This window comes from Schistocerca cancellata, chromosome 6 (assembly GCF_023864275.1).
Source record: "Schistocerca cancellata isolate TAMUIC-IGC-003103 chromosome 6, iqSchCanc2.1, whole genome shotgun sequence".
Classification (NCBI taxonomy): Eukaryota; Metazoa; Arthropoda; class Insecta; order Orthoptera; family Acrididae; genus Schistocerca; species Schistocerca cancellata.
In genome coordinates this window covers 612,651,685-612,668,820 of record NC_064631.1, presented here as the reverse complement: position 1 = coordinate 612,668,820, position 17,136 = coordinate 612,651,685, and the positions used below count along the sequence as shown (strand labels likewise).

General features: G+C 45.2%; 1 protein-coding gene across 1 annotated transcript in view; it reads left to right on the top strand.

The window, feature by feature from the left end:
* The window catches only part of LOC126190880 (unconventional prefoldin RPB5 interactor-like protein), a 53,814-nt gene that overhangs the window by 8,639 nt on the left and 28,039 nt on the right, over positions 1 to 17,136 (top strand). The window contains exon 2 of the mRNA XM_049931485.1: positions 14,312 to 14,561. Coding sequence (XP_049787442.1) covers positions 14,312 to 14,561 — 250 coding nt within the window. The remainder of the gene's footprint in view (positions 1 to 14,311; positions 14,562 to 17,136) is intronic.

The window sequence follows — 17,136 nt, the reverse complement described above, 5'->3', positions numbered from 1 at the left end:
CATGCCAAAGCCCGTTACATAATCAAACGGAGCAAACAGTTGTGTTGGAAATGCTTTGTTTATTCCCTCGGTTCTTCTGTCACGGGTATGGTCTACACTTCACTCGCTCCAAGGTTGCCATCGACAGTCTACCCTCCCGGGCCTTGCCCTCTTGGATGGCCGTTGCACGGACCTGTTGATTCTCACAGAACATCTTGCAACCCATTTTGCATCTGCATCAACCTCCTATCCGGCTGCTTTCCTTCACCAGAAACAGCGGGCTGAAGCTTCCGCCTTATGTTTTACCCCTTGTCAGTCAGAATCTTACAATGAACCTTTTACTGAATGGGAACTTCTTTCCGTAATTTCTTCTTCTCATGATACTGCCCCTGGCCCAGAATCTATTCGTAACCAATTGCTTCAACATCTCAGTGCTCCTCGATGACAACATCTTCTCCAGGTGCTTAACCGTATTTGGCTCCAGGGTGACTTCCCTTGTCAATGGAGGGATAGCATCGTGGTTCCCATCCTTAAGTCTGGTAAGAACTCCCTGTTTGTCGAAAGCTTTCGGCCAATTAGTCTGACAAACGTTGTTTGCAAGTTACTTGAACGGATGGTAGCCCGTCGGCTCAATTGGGTCCTCGAATCTCGGGATCTATTGTCCCCTTACCAGTGTGGCTTTCGAGAGGGACGGTCTCCTATCAATCATTTACTTTGCTTGGAATCTGCAGTTCAGCAGGCTTTTTCCCAGCAGTGCCATTTGGTTGCAGTATTTTTCGACCTTCGCAAGGCCTATGACACGGCGTGGTGCCATCATATCTTACTTACACTTCATGAGTGGGGTCTTCGGGGCCCACTCCCAGTTTTTATTGACCAGTTCCTGTTCCATCAGTCGTTCAGGGTTCAGGTTGGTACTGTTTTTAGTTCTCCACGGACCCAGGAGAATGGCATCCCACAGGGTTCTGTATTGTGTGTACTTCTTTTCCTCATTGCTGTAGATGGACTTGTGGCCTCCATTGGTCCTTTGGTCACTCCTGCTCTGTATGTGGATGATTTCTGCATTTGGGTTAGTTCCTCTTTGATGGCCTCTGCAGAGTGGCAGCTTCAGCGTACTATACGATGTGCCTCTGCATGGACCTTCTCACACAGGTTTCAGTTCTCTCCTTTAAAATCGTGGGTGGTCCACTCCTGTCACCGTACTATGGTCCACCCCGATCCATAGCTCTACCTTGATGCACAACAATTACCTGTGGTCCCACAGTTTCATTTCCTGGGTCTTCTTTTTGACCCCAAGCTCACTTGGCTGCCCCATATCAGACTTCTGAAGATAGGATGTTTCCGTAAACTCAGTGTCCTTTGCTTCCTTGCCCACACCTCTTGGGGTGCAGATCGTTCCACTCTTCTCCACCTTTATCGGGCTTTAGTGCTGTCTCACTTGGACTATGGTTGTCAAATGTATGGTTCGGTTAGTCCTTCCACACTGCGCCTCCTGGATCTGGTCCACCATCATGGTATCCGTTTGGCTACAGGTGCCTTCCCTGTTGATAGTCTCCTGCTTGAAGATGGGATCCTCCCCTCCCCCCCCCCCCCCTCCTTTCTGTTCAGTGGTCCCAGCTTCTGGTTTCTTATGCAATCACTGTCCGTTCCTCTCCACTCATCCTTCCTATTCTATCCTGTTCCAGACCAAGGACGTCGCCAACCTGATTCCCGTCCTCGGGCAGGTTTACTGGTTGAGCTCCACCTTGCGTCTCTTCTCTGTGATTTTCAGCTTCCTTCTTTGTCCTGTCTCCCATGTTCCCTCCCCAACACTCCCCCCTTGGTTAGTTCTTTGGCTCCAGATTTTAATGGATCCCCACCAAGGTTCGAAAGATTCCGTTCCCTCAATGGTGTTTGTTGTTTTTTCTGCCGACTTTTATGGGAGTTTTGGGATGCTGCTGTTCTTTTACACTGATGGCTCTAAATCTGCTGATCTTGTGGGATATGCCTTTACGCCCTCTGTTGGCATGGAAAATCACCGCCTGCCAACTGCATGTGGGGTGTTTACTGTGGAATTGATGGCAGTTTCCCAGACCGTTACCTTTATTAAACAGTCCCAACTCAGCCGCGTTTTGTTATGTCCCCCCAGGGGGTCTACAACTCTTTTGTGGATACGTGCGTAGCGAGCACGGGACCCCGAGCTAATGTGGCCTTCCTTCCTTTCCGGGCTGCAAACCTTCCCTTTCCGCATCCTTCCCCATCCCCTATCTTCGCCCCTCCTCCCCTCACCTCTGGCTCTTTCCTTCCCTTTCTCCCCATCTGGGAGTATGGTTTGTGCCTACGTCCGGAGACGGACGATCGTAAATGTGACGCATTCTTCGCCTTCTTTGCTTGTATGTCTTCTTCCTTCCTTTGTCCTTCTCTTTTCCTTACCTCCTCTCTTTACCCTTTTCTCCGCTGCGGCGTTTGAGACCTCTCTTCTTTCCTTTCCCTTTCTCTTTCTTCCTCCCTGTGCGTGTCTGAAGGCCGACCCACGCCTTTTTGTGCGTAGCCGGTGACGGGGTAACGCGTAATTCCCCGCCCCGGGTAGACAGGTAGGACACGTACGTACCCCCTGGTAACGGCCAGGCCCAGGGAGGGGTGATCACCCGAGCTGATACCTTCCGAAAGTGCCGATTGGTCCCTCCGTCCGTTTGTCGGGAGGTGTGACCTGAGGTGTGAACAATCACCTAAGGCGGGAGTGCCCTCAGAGAGGGCCCCCACAAGGGAGGAGCGCGCCATCGGAGACGCCAGTAATCGTGGGGGATTCTTCCGCAATGGTTTCCTCACCTTCCACTATGTCTGCTCACAAGCGTAAGTATACTGAGTCTCAGCTACAGACGGTTCTTCCATCGTTGCCACAGTTCCTTGTTTCTTGGTCTGACGAAGGTCACGACTTCTCCACGGTCAACCCTTTTATTATTCAGAAAGGTGTCGACGCAATTGCAGGTCCTGTAAAGTCTTGTTCCAGATTACGGAATGGCACCTTGTTGTTAGAAACAGTCAGTGCCCTCCAGGCACAAAAATTGCTGCGTACTTCACTGCTCCACACCTTCCCTGTCCGGGTTGAAGCGCACCGCACTTTAAATTCCTCGCGTGGAGTCGTTCATACACGCTCCCTCGATGGATTGTCTGACGAAGAAATTCAGCACTACCTGTCTGACCAGGGCGTAACGGCTGTTCATAGAGTTATGAAAAGGGTTGACACGAACACCATTCCAACCCCCACTGTCTTCTTGACATTTGACAAAGTTCAACTCCCATCAAAAATCAAAGCAGGCTATGAGATAATTTCCGTTCGCCCTTACGTCCTAAACCCTATGCGTTGTTATCGGTGTCAGCGGTTCAATCACACCAGCCAGTCCTGTTCCAATCCGGCCAAATGTGTTACGTGTGGCAAGGATGCCCATGAGGGTGCTTGTCCACCTCCATCCCCTCGCTGCATTAACTGTATGGGTGACCACGCTGCTTCCTCTCGAGATTGTCCTGTTTTTAAGGACGAAAAGCTCATCCAGGAAATCAGAGTGAAGGAAAAGGTGTCGACCTTTGCTGCCCGAAAATTATTCGCCAGTCGACAGCCCACCGTGCCTCCGACAGGAAAATACAGCACTGTCCTTGCTTCTCCTCGGCCAACAAAGGAGGTGGCCACACAGACTTGCGACCTCACCTTTAGTGCCACGGTCGTCAGATCGGCGAGCGCAAAGATCGCCCGTTCAACCTCACCACTTTCGCCTGCCCACTCTCTGACTCACCCTTCGTCGGGTTCTACTAAATCTCGAGCCCAAAAGTCAGACACCAAGACTTCAAAAAAAGAGCATACTCGTGAAGATTTTTTACGTACCCCAACTTCCCAACCATCGGTTCCTCCTCCATCTAAACATCATACTTCCAAGAAGGCTACAAAGAAACCTAGTTCATCTCCTCCTCCGCCAAGGCGTGTCCCATCTACAGCACCACCTGGCGGAAATCGCCCTCGGCCATCTTCTGTGTCGCCGAGGCGCACTGCTGGCGGCCGATCAACCGGCCGATCGCTGGTGGCGGGAGCTGCTCCTGAACAACCTAAGGATCAGGATCTTCTGCCTTCGGCTGAATGCCATTTCATGCTGTCGGTCGCAAGCTCTGAGCAGTCGTTGAGTTGACAGCAACCTTGGTCACATTCCTCCATTTTCTGTTCACCCTATGTCCATTATCCACTGGAATATCCGCCGCATTCGAGCCAATCGTGATGAATTGTCGATCCTCTTACGCTCCTACTCGCCGGTCATCTTCTGTCTTCAGGAAACAAAGCTGCGTCCCCATGACCGCTTTGTTCTCCCTCATTTTCAGTCTGTCCGATATGATCTCCCCTCTGTTGAAGGCACTCCAGCCCATGGAGGACTCATGATTCTTCTCCATGATACTCTCCATTATCACCCAATCCACTTAAGCACTTCCTTCCAAGCTGTCGCCGTCCGTCTTTCCCTTTCTGGATACACGTTCTCTCTTTGTACTGTCTACATTCCATCGTCCACACCAATGGCACAAGCTGATCTCCTTCATCTTCTTGGTCAGCTTCCACCCCCCTATTTGCTGGTTGGGGACTTCAATGCCCACCACCCGCTTTGGGGATCTCCACATCCTTGTCCACGTGGCTCACTATTGCTAGACGTCTTCCACCAAGCGGATCTAGTTTACCTCAACACTGGGGTCCCTACATTTTTGTCTGCCTCCACGACAAATTTATCTCATTTGGACCTTGTGGTCGGTACTGTTCCGCCGGCTCGGCGCTTCGAGTGGTTCGCCCTTGCTGATACACACTCGAGTGACCACTTTCCATGTGTCCTTCGATTGCAGCCACAACTGCCATATATGCGCCCGAGACGCTGGAAGTTTGCCCAAGCCGATTGGATGCTTTTTTCGTCTCTACTGACATTCGATGACCGTCACTTTCCTAGCGTCGACCATGAGGTCACTCATATTACAGACGTTATTCTTACAGCTGCAGAACGTTCAATACCACACACCTCCGAATTGCCCCGGCGCCCCCCAGTTCCTTGGTGGAACGAGGCATGCCGTGACGCAATACGTGAGTGGCGATGTGCTCTTCGCGTTTTCCGCCACCATCCTACTTTGGCCAACTGTATCCGCTATAAGCAGTCCCGTGCGCAATGCCGTCGCGTCATCCGCGATAGCAAGAAGGCAAGCTGGAAATTCTTTACTAGCTCATTTAACACCTTCACTCCCTCCTCGGAAGTTTGGAGTCGGATTCGACGGTTATCAGGCGCGCCTAGTTTCTCCCCGGTCTCTGGGCTCACTGTCGTGCATGTTACATTAGTGGACCCCGTCGCAATTTCTAACTCATTGGGTCAACACTTTACTGAGATTTCGAGCTCTTCAAATTACCCGCCAGCGTTTCTCCCGAAGAAACGTGCAACGGAAGTGCATCCTCTTGCTTTCTCCTCTCAAAATCGCTAAAGCTATAATACTGTTTTCTCCATGCGGGAACTCCAACATGCACTCTCTTCTTCTCGCTCTTCCGCCCCAGGACCGGATGGTATCCACATCCAAATGTTGCTGCGTTTATCAACCCATAGTCTGCGTTACCTCCTTTGCCTTTATAATCTAATTTGGACCGACAGTACTTTTCACAGATGATGGCGGGAAGCTATCGTTGTTCCTGTTCCGAAACCTGGAAAGGACAAATATCTCCCCTCTAGCTATCGCCCCATTTCTCTCACGAGAAGTGTATGTAAGGTTTTGGAGCATATGGTGAATTGCCGTTTAGCTTGGTGGCTGGAGTCCCGCAGTCTTTTAACACCTGCCCAATGCGGCTTCCGAAAGCATTGTTCTGCAGTTGACCATCTTGTTGCTCTCTCCACTTATATCATGAACAATTTTCTCCGGAAACGCCAAACAGTAGCAATATTTTTTGATCTGGAGAGAGCATACGATACCTGTTGGAGGACAGGCATCCTCCGCACACTGTTCTCTTGGGGCTTTCGAGGTCAGCTGCCACTATTTCTTCGCGAATTTATGGCAGAGCACACATTTAGAGTGCGAGTGAACACTACTCTCTCCCGTACTTTCTCCCAAGAAAACGGGGTACCCCAGGGCCCCGTTTAAGTGTTGTAGTGTTTGCCATTGCCATAAATCCAATTATGGATTGTCTCCTTCCTGATGTCTCGGGCTCCCTCTTTGTGGACGATTTTGCGATCTACTACAGCTCTCAATGGACCAGCCTTCTCGAACGACGTCTTCAAGGCTGTCTCGATCGCCTCCACTCTTGGAGCATCGAAACAGGCTTCCGCTTTTTTCCCAGTAAGACCGTTTGTGTTAATTTTTGGCGTCGTACGGAGTTTCTTCCACCCTCCTTACATCTGGGACCTGTCAACCTTCCATTTTTGGATGTCGCTAAATTCTTGGGTATTATGTTTGACAGAAAACTGTGCTGGTCCTCCCACGTTTCCTATCTATTGGCTTGCTGTCTGCGATCCCTCAACACCCTCAGTGTCCTGAATGGTACCTCCTGGGGAGCAGACCGAGTGGTCCTTCTCCGCCTCTATCGCGCCTTAGAGCGCTCGAAAATGGACTATGGAAGCATAGTTTACTCCTCTGCTCGGCCATCTATTCTTTGGCGTCTCGACTCTATCCACCACCGTGGATTACGTTTAGTGTCTGGAGCTTTTTACACCAGCCCTGTGGAAAGCCTTTATGCTGAGACTGCTGAACCTCCGCTGTCCAATCGGCGAGCAGTCCTTCTGAGTCGTTATGCTAGCTATCTGTCTTCCATGCCGGCTAATCCGGCCCATGCCATTTTTTTCGATGCCTCCTTGGATGTAGGGTATGCAGGCCGCCCTTCCTCCCTACTACCACCGGTAGTCCACTTCCGTTAACTGCTCCATTCTCTTTTCTTCTGCTTTCCTAAAACCTTCTTGACAGCTTGGGGTACAGCACCGCCTTGGCTCCGTCCCAGGATCTGCCTGCTCCGTGACCTTTGTAAATTTCCCAAGGATGGTACCCCTTGGGGTACAGCACCGCCTTGGCTCCGTCCCAGGATCTGCCTGCTCCGTGACCTTTGTAAATTTCCCAAGGATGGTACCCCTTCTCTTGTTTATCGTCGGGCATTTGCTGCTCTATGTGCACAAATGAAGGAAGCCACATTTATTTACACTGATGGCTCGAAAACATCATTAGGTGTAGGGAGTGCCTATATTGTTGGCGACACCCCAAATCGATTTTGGCTTCCCGACCAGTGTTCAGTTTATACTACGGAGCTTTACGCTGTTCTCCAGGCTGTCCAATACATCCGCCGCCATCAGCGGATACAGTATGTTATCTGTTCAGATTCTCTCAGCTCTCTCCTCAGTCTCCAAGCTCTCCACCCTGTCCACCCTCTGGTCCACCGGATTCAGGACTGCCTGCGCTTGCTCCACTTGGGGGGCGTCTCGGTGGCGTTCCTCTGGCTCCCAGGACATGTTGGTATCTGTGGAAATGAGGCTGCCGATATAGCGGCCAAGGTTGCAGTCTCTCTTCTTCGGCCAAGTATTTGATCGATTCCCTTCGCCGATCTACGGAGTGTTTTATGTCGTCGTGTTGTTCTTTTATGGCACACACATTGGTCGACACTTCCCCATAATAAATTGCGGGACGTGAAAGCTCTTCCCTGTGCTTGGACCTCTTCCTCCCGAACACGTCGTCGGGAGGAGGTCATTTTAACTAGACTCCGGATAGGGCACTGTCTTTCTAGCCATCGACATCTTTTAAGCGGCGATCCTCCCCCACTCTGTCACCACTGCTCTCAGCTGTGGACGGTAAGACACCTTTTAATTGAGTGCCCTTATTTTACTCCGTTACGCGCCCGTCTACAGCTGTCGCCTGATATATCGTCCATTTTAGTAGATGACACGCGCTCGGCCGATCACGTTCTCGAGTTTATTAGTGCCAGTGAGATGACGTCAGTCATTTGAAGCTCTTTTTGGGGACAACCAACCCCTTTCTGTAGTGGATTTTTAAGCTTTCCTTCTGCTTTTAGTTTCTCCAATTTTTTGAGTTTCGTTCCCATTGCTGCTGGTTTCCATTTTCGTTTTTTACCGTTTCCTAAGTCACAGACCGGGCGCTAATGACCATAGCAGTTTTGCGCCCAAAAAAAAAAAAATCACATGAGCGATGTTTTCAAAATCTGTGCTGGTTGGCATTGATAAGGTCATTCTGTTCAAAATACCTCTCGATGTCAAGGATATTGGATAGTAGTTTTGTGGATCAGTTCTACTACCCATATTGTAGACGGGTGTGACCTGTGCCTTTTTCCAAGAATGTGGCAGTTTTTTCTTTGATGCATCTACAATAGATTATAGTTCGGAAAGGGGTTAACTCGGCCACAAATTCAGTATAGAATCTGACATGGATTCCGTGATGTCCTGGAGCTTCGTTCAGTTTTAACGATTTCAGTTGTTTCTTAACACCACTGACACTAATATTTATTTCATTCATCTTTTTGATAGTACAAGGATTAAATTGGGGCAAGTCTACTGGGTTTCTCTTTGTAAAGGAACATTTGAAAATGGAATTAAGCATTTCAGCTTTTACTTTGTAACCCTCAATATCAATTCTTGTCTCATTTGCTAGGGACTGGACACTAACTTTGGTGCCTCTAACAACCTGTACGTACAACCAGAATTTCTTTGGCTTTTGTGCAATGGCATTTGACAATATCATGCTACAGTAGTCATTGAAGGCATCACACATTGTTCTCTTGACAGCCAAATGCATTTCATTCAGCATCTATCTGTCTATAGCCCTATGCTTTGTTTTACATCTATTATCCATTAATTTCTGTTTCTTTAGAAGTTTCCCTACAGTGACTGTATACCATAGAGGTTCCCACCCATTATGAACTGTTCTACTGGGTATGTATCTATCAGGTGCATAGTCAACTATTATTTTAAACTTGAGCCAGAGTTCCTCTACATGCTCCTGACAAGGGAATCTCCCCATCGCACCCCCTTCAGATTTAGTTATAAGTTGGCACAGTGGATAGGCCTTGAAAAACTGAACACAGATCAATCGAGAAAACAGGAAGAAGTTGTGTGGAACTATGAAAAAAAATAAGTAAAATACACAAACTGAGTAGTTTATGAGCAAGATAGGCAACATCGAGGAGAGTGTCAGCTCAGGAGCGCTGTGGCCCCGTGGTTAGCGTGAGCAGTTGTGAAACGAGAGGTCCTTGGTTCAAATCTTCCCTCAGGTGAAAAGTGTACTTTCTTTATTTTTGCAAAGTTATGATCTGTCCGTTCGTTCATTGACGTCTCTGTTCACTGTAATAAGTTTAGAGTCTGTGTTTTGCGAGCGCACCGCAAAACCGTGCGATTATTAGACGAAAGGACGTGCCTCTCCAATGGGAACCGAAAACATTTGATCGCAAGGTCATAGGTCAACCGATTCCTCCACAGGAAAACACATCTGATATATTCTATACAACACTGGTAATGGCATGTGCGTCACATGACAGGAATATGTTGTCGACCCACCTAACTTGCACACTTGGCGAATGGGTAAAAAGATTCTTCTACCTTACCCGATTTAGGTTTTCTTGTGGATGTGATAATCACTCCCAAAACAGTAATGAAAACATAAGAGTGTCACATAAACTGCAACAAATGAATGCAACAGTTTCAGAGTCACACAGTTTTCCCTGTGCTCTGTCAAAACATACGTTTTAACATTTTCAAATTTTTCCGTGTGTAGACCATCAAATCCTGCATATGTCCAAGTCTGAACATGTCCTGGAATTTTGGAGAGCGAAGTTAATTATGTGTGAGTGCCTGAACTTTGATAATTGTCTGAAAATAAAAAAATTAAACTTTTCACTCGAGGGAAGATTTGAACCAAGGACCTCTCGTTCCGCAGTTGCTCACACTCACCACTGGACCACGGCACTCCTGAGCTTACATTGTCCTTGATGTTGCCTATCTTACGCATGGACTACTCAGTTTGTATATTTTGCTTATTTTTTTCATACTTCCACACAACTTCTTCCTGTTTTCTCGATTGATCTGTGTTCAGTTTTTCAAGGCGTATCCACTGTGCCAACTTATAACTAAATCTGAGGGGGGTGCGATGGGGAGGTTCCCTTGTGAGCAGGGCTGAAAGTTTCAGGTTCCTCATTGAGAAATGACATTATTGAAATTTGTCACTGATACCAGTTTCAATGTGAACATCCTCGAAGAGGTTGGGTCTGTTTGTTGCCATTAGATCCAATATATTTCCATCATGAGTGGAGTTCCTAACTATCTGTTCTAGATAGTTTTTCAGAGAAGCATTTAGTAAAGTTTCACAGAATGTCTTATCACGTCCACCACTAACAAAACTAATTTTCCCAGTTAATTGTTGGACGATTAAAGTCTCCACCGATGATTACAGTATGATTAGGGAACTTATGTACAAGCAATCTGAGGTTTTCTCTGAAATTTTTCATTACATCAGGAGATGAGTCTGGTGAGCGATAGAAGGATCCAGTTGTCGTTTTATGCCCTTCTCTGATACTGACTCTTTTGTCTACTGCAGCAAATACACCATCTCCATTTGCCTATCCTTTCAATATACACTTAAATTTCCCCCCAAAATCTCACTGCTGCCAATTTCAGGTTTCAACCAGCTTTCTGTACCTATTATTCTGTGAGCTTCACTACTTTTCATGAGTGCTTCAAACTCTTTGTTGTGAATGCTTTGGCAGTTTACCTATAGGATTTTGATTTTAATACTCTCACCAGTGGGAAGCATTTCTTTCGATTGTAAACTGATGCTTCTGGGTTTCCTACAGCTTTCGTTATCTGGATTGGATGGAGAGTTGTCTAATCTAAAAAACCCTTGTGCGCACCCCACACTCAGTCAGCTACCTTAATAGCAACCCCTGATGTGTAGTGCACACCTGACGTATTTAGGGGAACCCTTAAGTTCTCAACTCATGGCGCAAGTTCAGGAAACTGCAGCCTAGCTTCTCACAGAAACTTTGAAGTCTCTGGTTCAGACCTTTCACTCGACTCAGAACCAAAGGGCAACAATCAGTTCTGGGGACAGTGCTGCAAATTGTGAGCCTTGTTGAAACTCTGCGCACAAGGCTGGTCATCTCAACCTTCTCTGCCAGTTGTAATGATCCAATAATGACCTTGGCGCCCAGACAACAGGGATCATTTGTTCCAACAAGCAGTACAATCTGCATTGGTTACACCTTGTTCCCTCAGTGGCTGCTGGAATAGCCTCTTCAACATATTGATTTGAGGCCCTCAGACATAGGCACTGAATGCACCAGATGTTCTTTCCTGTCACTTGCTGCCAGTTCCCTAAGGGTACCATCATTCGCAGTACATTTGAACTGCTGACAGTTAATAGACCCTTATCTATTTGCGTTTGCCACCTCCTGACACCAGACCAAAAAGTTTTCCCCAAAACAGGTGAAGTGAGTCCCCTGGCTCAGTTTCAGTGAAAGACAGCATGTCAAACTTGTTGTTAGGGGGATCTGTACAACACCCTGAGTTCTCCCTGGTCTCATCTACCCTGCCTAGATCTACCATTGACATGCCACTCACAGTCAAGTGGACAGTTAATGACAGATCCTGTACTTTGTGCAGAGGAGACAGGATCCAGAGAAGAGGATAGTACTTGAGGTATCTCTGGTACAGGTACCACAGTTACACGAGTTTCAGGAGCTCTTCCAACACACTGATCTGCAGCTGCTACCAATTGTTTGACAGTAGTCAGGGCGGTTTCCAGCTGCTTATGAATGTCAACCTACTCTTCCCATGTCTGCGAACGGCACTCACAGTGGGGCTGCATTTTATCTGGTGCACTGTATTTCAAGGCAGTGAACAAATGACTTTAAATTAAACCTGTTGATTACCTTTTAATCTGTTGAGCTAAAAATTTGCTAATTCCTTGTAAGAATTGAAGCAGATATACAAAACGAGATTCCAGTTAAGACAACACAAAAGCCTGTGTGAAAAATTACTTGTTTCCTAAAATGTTTTGATGTCAGTTATAGTTGTTAGCAAACTCAAAAGCCAAGTTAATTTACAATAAATGCAGGTAATATGTATATAGGGTTCCTCCTCTTTAAGGATATTTGTGTGTGTGTGTGTGTGTGTGTGTGTGTGTGTGTGTGTTCAAGAGGGAGAGGGAGACGGGGAGAGAGAGAGAGAGAGAGAGAGAGAGAGCTACACAAGTCAAGCGAAATTTGTAATACTGGGTTTTGGAGTTGCGTGTGAATATAGAGGGCCTTGTTTAAGCTGTATAGGTCAAATGAAATTAACAATACCAATGTACTTTTGGTTTGTGTTGAATGTTGAGAATTTTGTGTGCTTGATTTTTTAAAGTTAATATCTGTTTTGAAATTGTCATTATTCTTAATCTCATATATTTGTCACTGCCCAAAACCCCCTACACCCCAAGGTTGTCCTGTTAGTTTCATTTTATTGCTGGAGTTAAATATTTCACATACGTTTGTTTGCGGGTATAATGAGTTGTGTCTTGGTTGCCATATTACATACGCGTAAACTAGTGGTGACCACCGTCTGAATGATGTCACAGGTCAAGGCACTTGTATGGAATTGCAACTTTCAGTAACTGTTTGAAACTGCATTAAGTAGACCTAATAAGAGAGAGCACTTATAAATGTGCAGGAATACATGATACCGTGTCAGTAGACCAGTTACATTCTTAACATGACAAAGCTATGCACCTCAAGAAACAACCAGTGGCTGTTGTCACAAACAGCATTAAAACATTAGTAGAATAAACTTCAGCAAACTAACAGGAATGGCCCAGAAATAGGAAGTTTTGTGATCTTATTATCAACGACGTCAAATTTACTAAAACTTGAAAATATTAGGTCATTGGGAAAGCAGAAGTTTTGATAGGGGTGTGAATGTATAATTGTGGAGTGCATTATATGTAGAGTGGCTCAAAACATACAGTACAACAATATTGTGTTATACTATCCAAACTAATTGAAATATTCACACCATGTTCAACTTGTATAACACACTATCTCACTAAGTTTTTATCCATTCAGCCAGTTTCATCATATGCGCCTTTGACGGCAATCACATCACCCAGTCTGTATTCAAGCTGTATTCACACTCAGCACAACATATCCGCTTCAGCTATGGCTGTGGCAGCAACAACTTGGTTTTTTAAATCATTGATGTATTTGACTGGCATTTGGTAGACTCTAGGTACATTACATTGATACTTGTTCCATAGTTCATGAATATGATGTTTCATAATGGTGTGGAATGTGTCAGTTCAACATAAGTTTTCATTACACAGTATAATTAATTAGGTTTTTTGTTGCTACTTCATATCTAAAAATTCATCTACTGAGTACATCTACATCTACATCTACATTTATACTCCGCAAGCCACCCAACGGTGTGTGGCGGAGGGCACTTTACGTGCCACTGTCATTACCTCCCTTTCCTGTTCCAGTCGCGTATGGTTCGCGGGAAGAACGACTGTCTGAAAGCCTCTGTGCGCGCTCTAATCTCTCTAATTTTTACATTCGTGATCTCCTCGGGAGGTATAAGTAGGGGGAAGCAATATATTCGATACCTCATCCAGAAACGCACCCTCTCGAAACCTGGCGAGCAAGCTACACCGCGAAGCAGAGCGCCTCTCTTGCAGAGTCCGCCACTTGAGTTTGTTAAACATCTCCGTAACACTATCACGGTTACCAAATAACCCTGTGACGAAACGCGCCGCTCTTCTTTGAATCTTCTCTATCTCCTCCGTCAACCCGATCTGGTACGGATCCCACACTGATGAGTAGTTTTCATTCAGAAATTCTTTTAGTTTGTTTTTAAATGTTGGTTTGCTGTCTTTCAGACTTTTAATGCTATTTGGTAAATGACCAAAGATTTTTGTGGAAACAAATTCACCCATTTCTGTGCCAAACCCACAATAGCAAAGGTCATCCTTTCTTTTAGTGTTGTAGCTATGAGCTCTGCTATTATTTTGGAATTGGGATGAGTTATTAACAAATTTCATAAGAGAATATATGTATTGCGAAGGTACTGTGAATATCCTGAATTCCTTAAATAAATTCTGCAAGGTAATTTTGTGATCTGGGGGGGGGGGGGGGGGGGCTCTAGCTATTATTCTGATTACACGCAATGAGTTCTTTTCCTCTTAGTGATGAATTACCCTAAAATATGATGCAAATAGCATAAGTAGCTGAACCTAACTGTTCCATGTAAAATACTTATTCCCTTATCAAAATATTCTTCTTTCCATACATACATTTTCTTTGGGAATATTGGTTTATATTGTTTTCAACTATTTACAGGCACTTACTAGAAATGAACTAAATACAAATTACTGGAATAAAGTTAAAGAGGAATACAAGACACTGCAGTCTCACCTGGAGGTGCTTCCAAATGATATCTCAAAAGATGTCATGGTGCCAGTTGGCACAAAAGCCCTTATGAAAGGAAAAATGGTCCATACCAATGAAATTCTTGTCTGTCTTGGTGATGGATGGTTTGTTAAACAAAGTGCGAAACAAGCTGCAGAAATATGTCAGAGAAGGATGAATAGTAAGTTCATAGTGTACAGCCATAGAAGTAAATACTGAAAAAATGATATTTATTTTTGAAACACACTGTACTTAAGGCTTGTTCTTGCATGTTTTGAATCTAGCGTTTTACTGTCAAGCTGTTGAACATAGAGCCACTTAGCATTCTTTACTTTGGCCACTGAATATCTCTAGTATTCCTTTAGCACATGGGATCTTTGTTTTTGGCAACAAACTGAACTCAGGAGAACAGGTAGTTACATCTGTGATTAAAATGTTATTTTGCTTGGGTTACCACAGTTTTCTCAAATTCTTCGGGTAAATGTGATAGAAGAACATAACATGTTAAAAACAAGATTGATAAAACAAATATGTTTACTGTTAATTCTTTTTTATGTTTTCTTACTCCTCAATCTAATACTAGTTGTTCATTTATATGAAGTCAATACACAGAAATCCATGTGTGTTTAGTTTTCATGGAAAAATTCCAAAGTTTCAGACTGGCAAAATTCTGTGCCCAATCAGATTGATCTGTAGCATAAGCTGAAGTCTACATTCCTAATGGCAACATTCCTTCATATTTAAAGCAGATATTGTAATGATGTGTGACTTGTGCTTTGTGATTGCTTCAGCCATTTGTAATTTCAGTATGAAGTCGACCTAGCCAATTTTTTCTCCGTATTTCACATACTTTTCTGTATGAATAACTGAAACCACAAGATAAATGTGGAAACTCTGTATTACATTAGAGAATTCCAAAGTACATATTTGTGCATATTATGTACACTTTCTTTCCCTACCAGTCTTTTGACTACTTGTCCACAACTCTCTCTTCGTCTCAGAGTAGTGCTTACACTCAGCATCTTCAGTTATTTATTAGAAATATTCCAGTGTGTCTTCTCCTACAGTTTTTTCCCCTCTGCAGATCCTTCCAGTAACGTGGAAGTTATTTCTTCATGTCTTAAAACATGTCCTGTCATCTGGTCACATCTTCTCGTCAGTGTTTCCCCTCATATTGCTTTCCTTGCCGATTCTTCAGAGAACTTCCTTATTTCTTATCTTATCAGTCCACATACTCTTCAACATCCATCTATAGCAACCACAGCTCAGATGCTTCAATTAACTTCTTTTCTGGTTTTCCCATAGTCCATGATTCACTGATATACAATGCTATGCTCAAAACATTTGTTCTCAGAAATTTATTCTATGTTTGACACTAGCAAGCTTCTTATGGGAAGGAATGCCGTCTGTACATAGACTGCTTTTTATACTATCCCGTACTTCATTCATCGTACCCTATTTTGCTTCCAAGGTAGCATAATTCCTTCCTTTCAACTACTTTGTGGTTCCCTATTTTGACATTAAGTTTAGTGATAATCTCCTTTCATCTAAACCCATTAATGCCCAAATTAATTTTTTGTTATTTTTACATTTATGACTTTCACCTTGTTTGTCACACTGAAAAAAAAAAACATTTAAAGTGAGAAAGCAATTTTTATCTTTCTAGTATTAAAATAGCATACCCTACCATATGTGGGGTCCAGCCCACTCGTCTCGTATAGGGTGCCTAAAGGATGCTGCATTCTTGGAGTGCTATACAATAATTCAAGCAAGTCACATTAACAGTTTTATTTGAACAAAGAAGATTGACAGTACTTAACTTTGACTTTACAATGGTGTCACAAGCAATGGGCGACATGGAAACAGTCCTTTACTATGTATAATGTCCATGTAAGCAGTTGGTATGGATCACACGTCACTGCTACCGTAGTGCTCTCCTAGTGCTGTGCTAATCTTGTCCAGTCGAGGCTGGCAAAAGCAGTGCTTATATTGTCTTCGGCTAGATGGCACTCCTATCATAGTGCAGTCCTCATCAGCAGGCTATTGGCTGACGACGTGTCACTGCCTTTTCTGCCCTTCCTTTCTTCGTCTTTGTGCTGGCGCTTGTGGTGACGCCGGAACATTTCTCCCCCCCCCCCCCCCTCCTCCCTCCCCCGCAAAGCGACGGACCATTGTCGTGCAGTAAGTGCGACTGTGGCGGAGGAGGCAGGAGTGTGGGCACATTGCCAGCCCGGAAGCTGAGGCTGCAGGGGACGTCAGGCTTCTGGGCGTACCCTGCCACTCAGCCTTCGTTGTGGCGGAAATGGCTCCCGGAAAACGACCAGAGGGGTACACGTCCACCTCCTGCTGCCATGAACCAGATGAACAAGGCGGCGACTGCCGCGGTGTGGGTGGGTCCAGCTCCATCGGTAGGACGAGAGGAAGCGGGGGAGGCAAAGGCTCCATCTCCATGGGGTCATCCCGCAGTGTCATGAGGACACCCTCTGCTGGATACTGTGGCCACGCTGTCCTGCAATTCTTTAAGTTCAGACGTGATTTTGACCTGTAATGCAATGGGAACAGTTCTGGCCTAGCAAAATTTTGGCTGAACATTGTTTTTCATAGTAATATGAGCAACAGAATTGTTAGCTGTGTGTAAACATTCAGAAAAGAGTTCCGGGAATTCTTTTTGCAAGCTAGCTACACTGTCTTTTCCATTGAAAGCAGACACTGACAACACATTGTCCTGAATGTTAAAGACAGACAAATCAAATTAA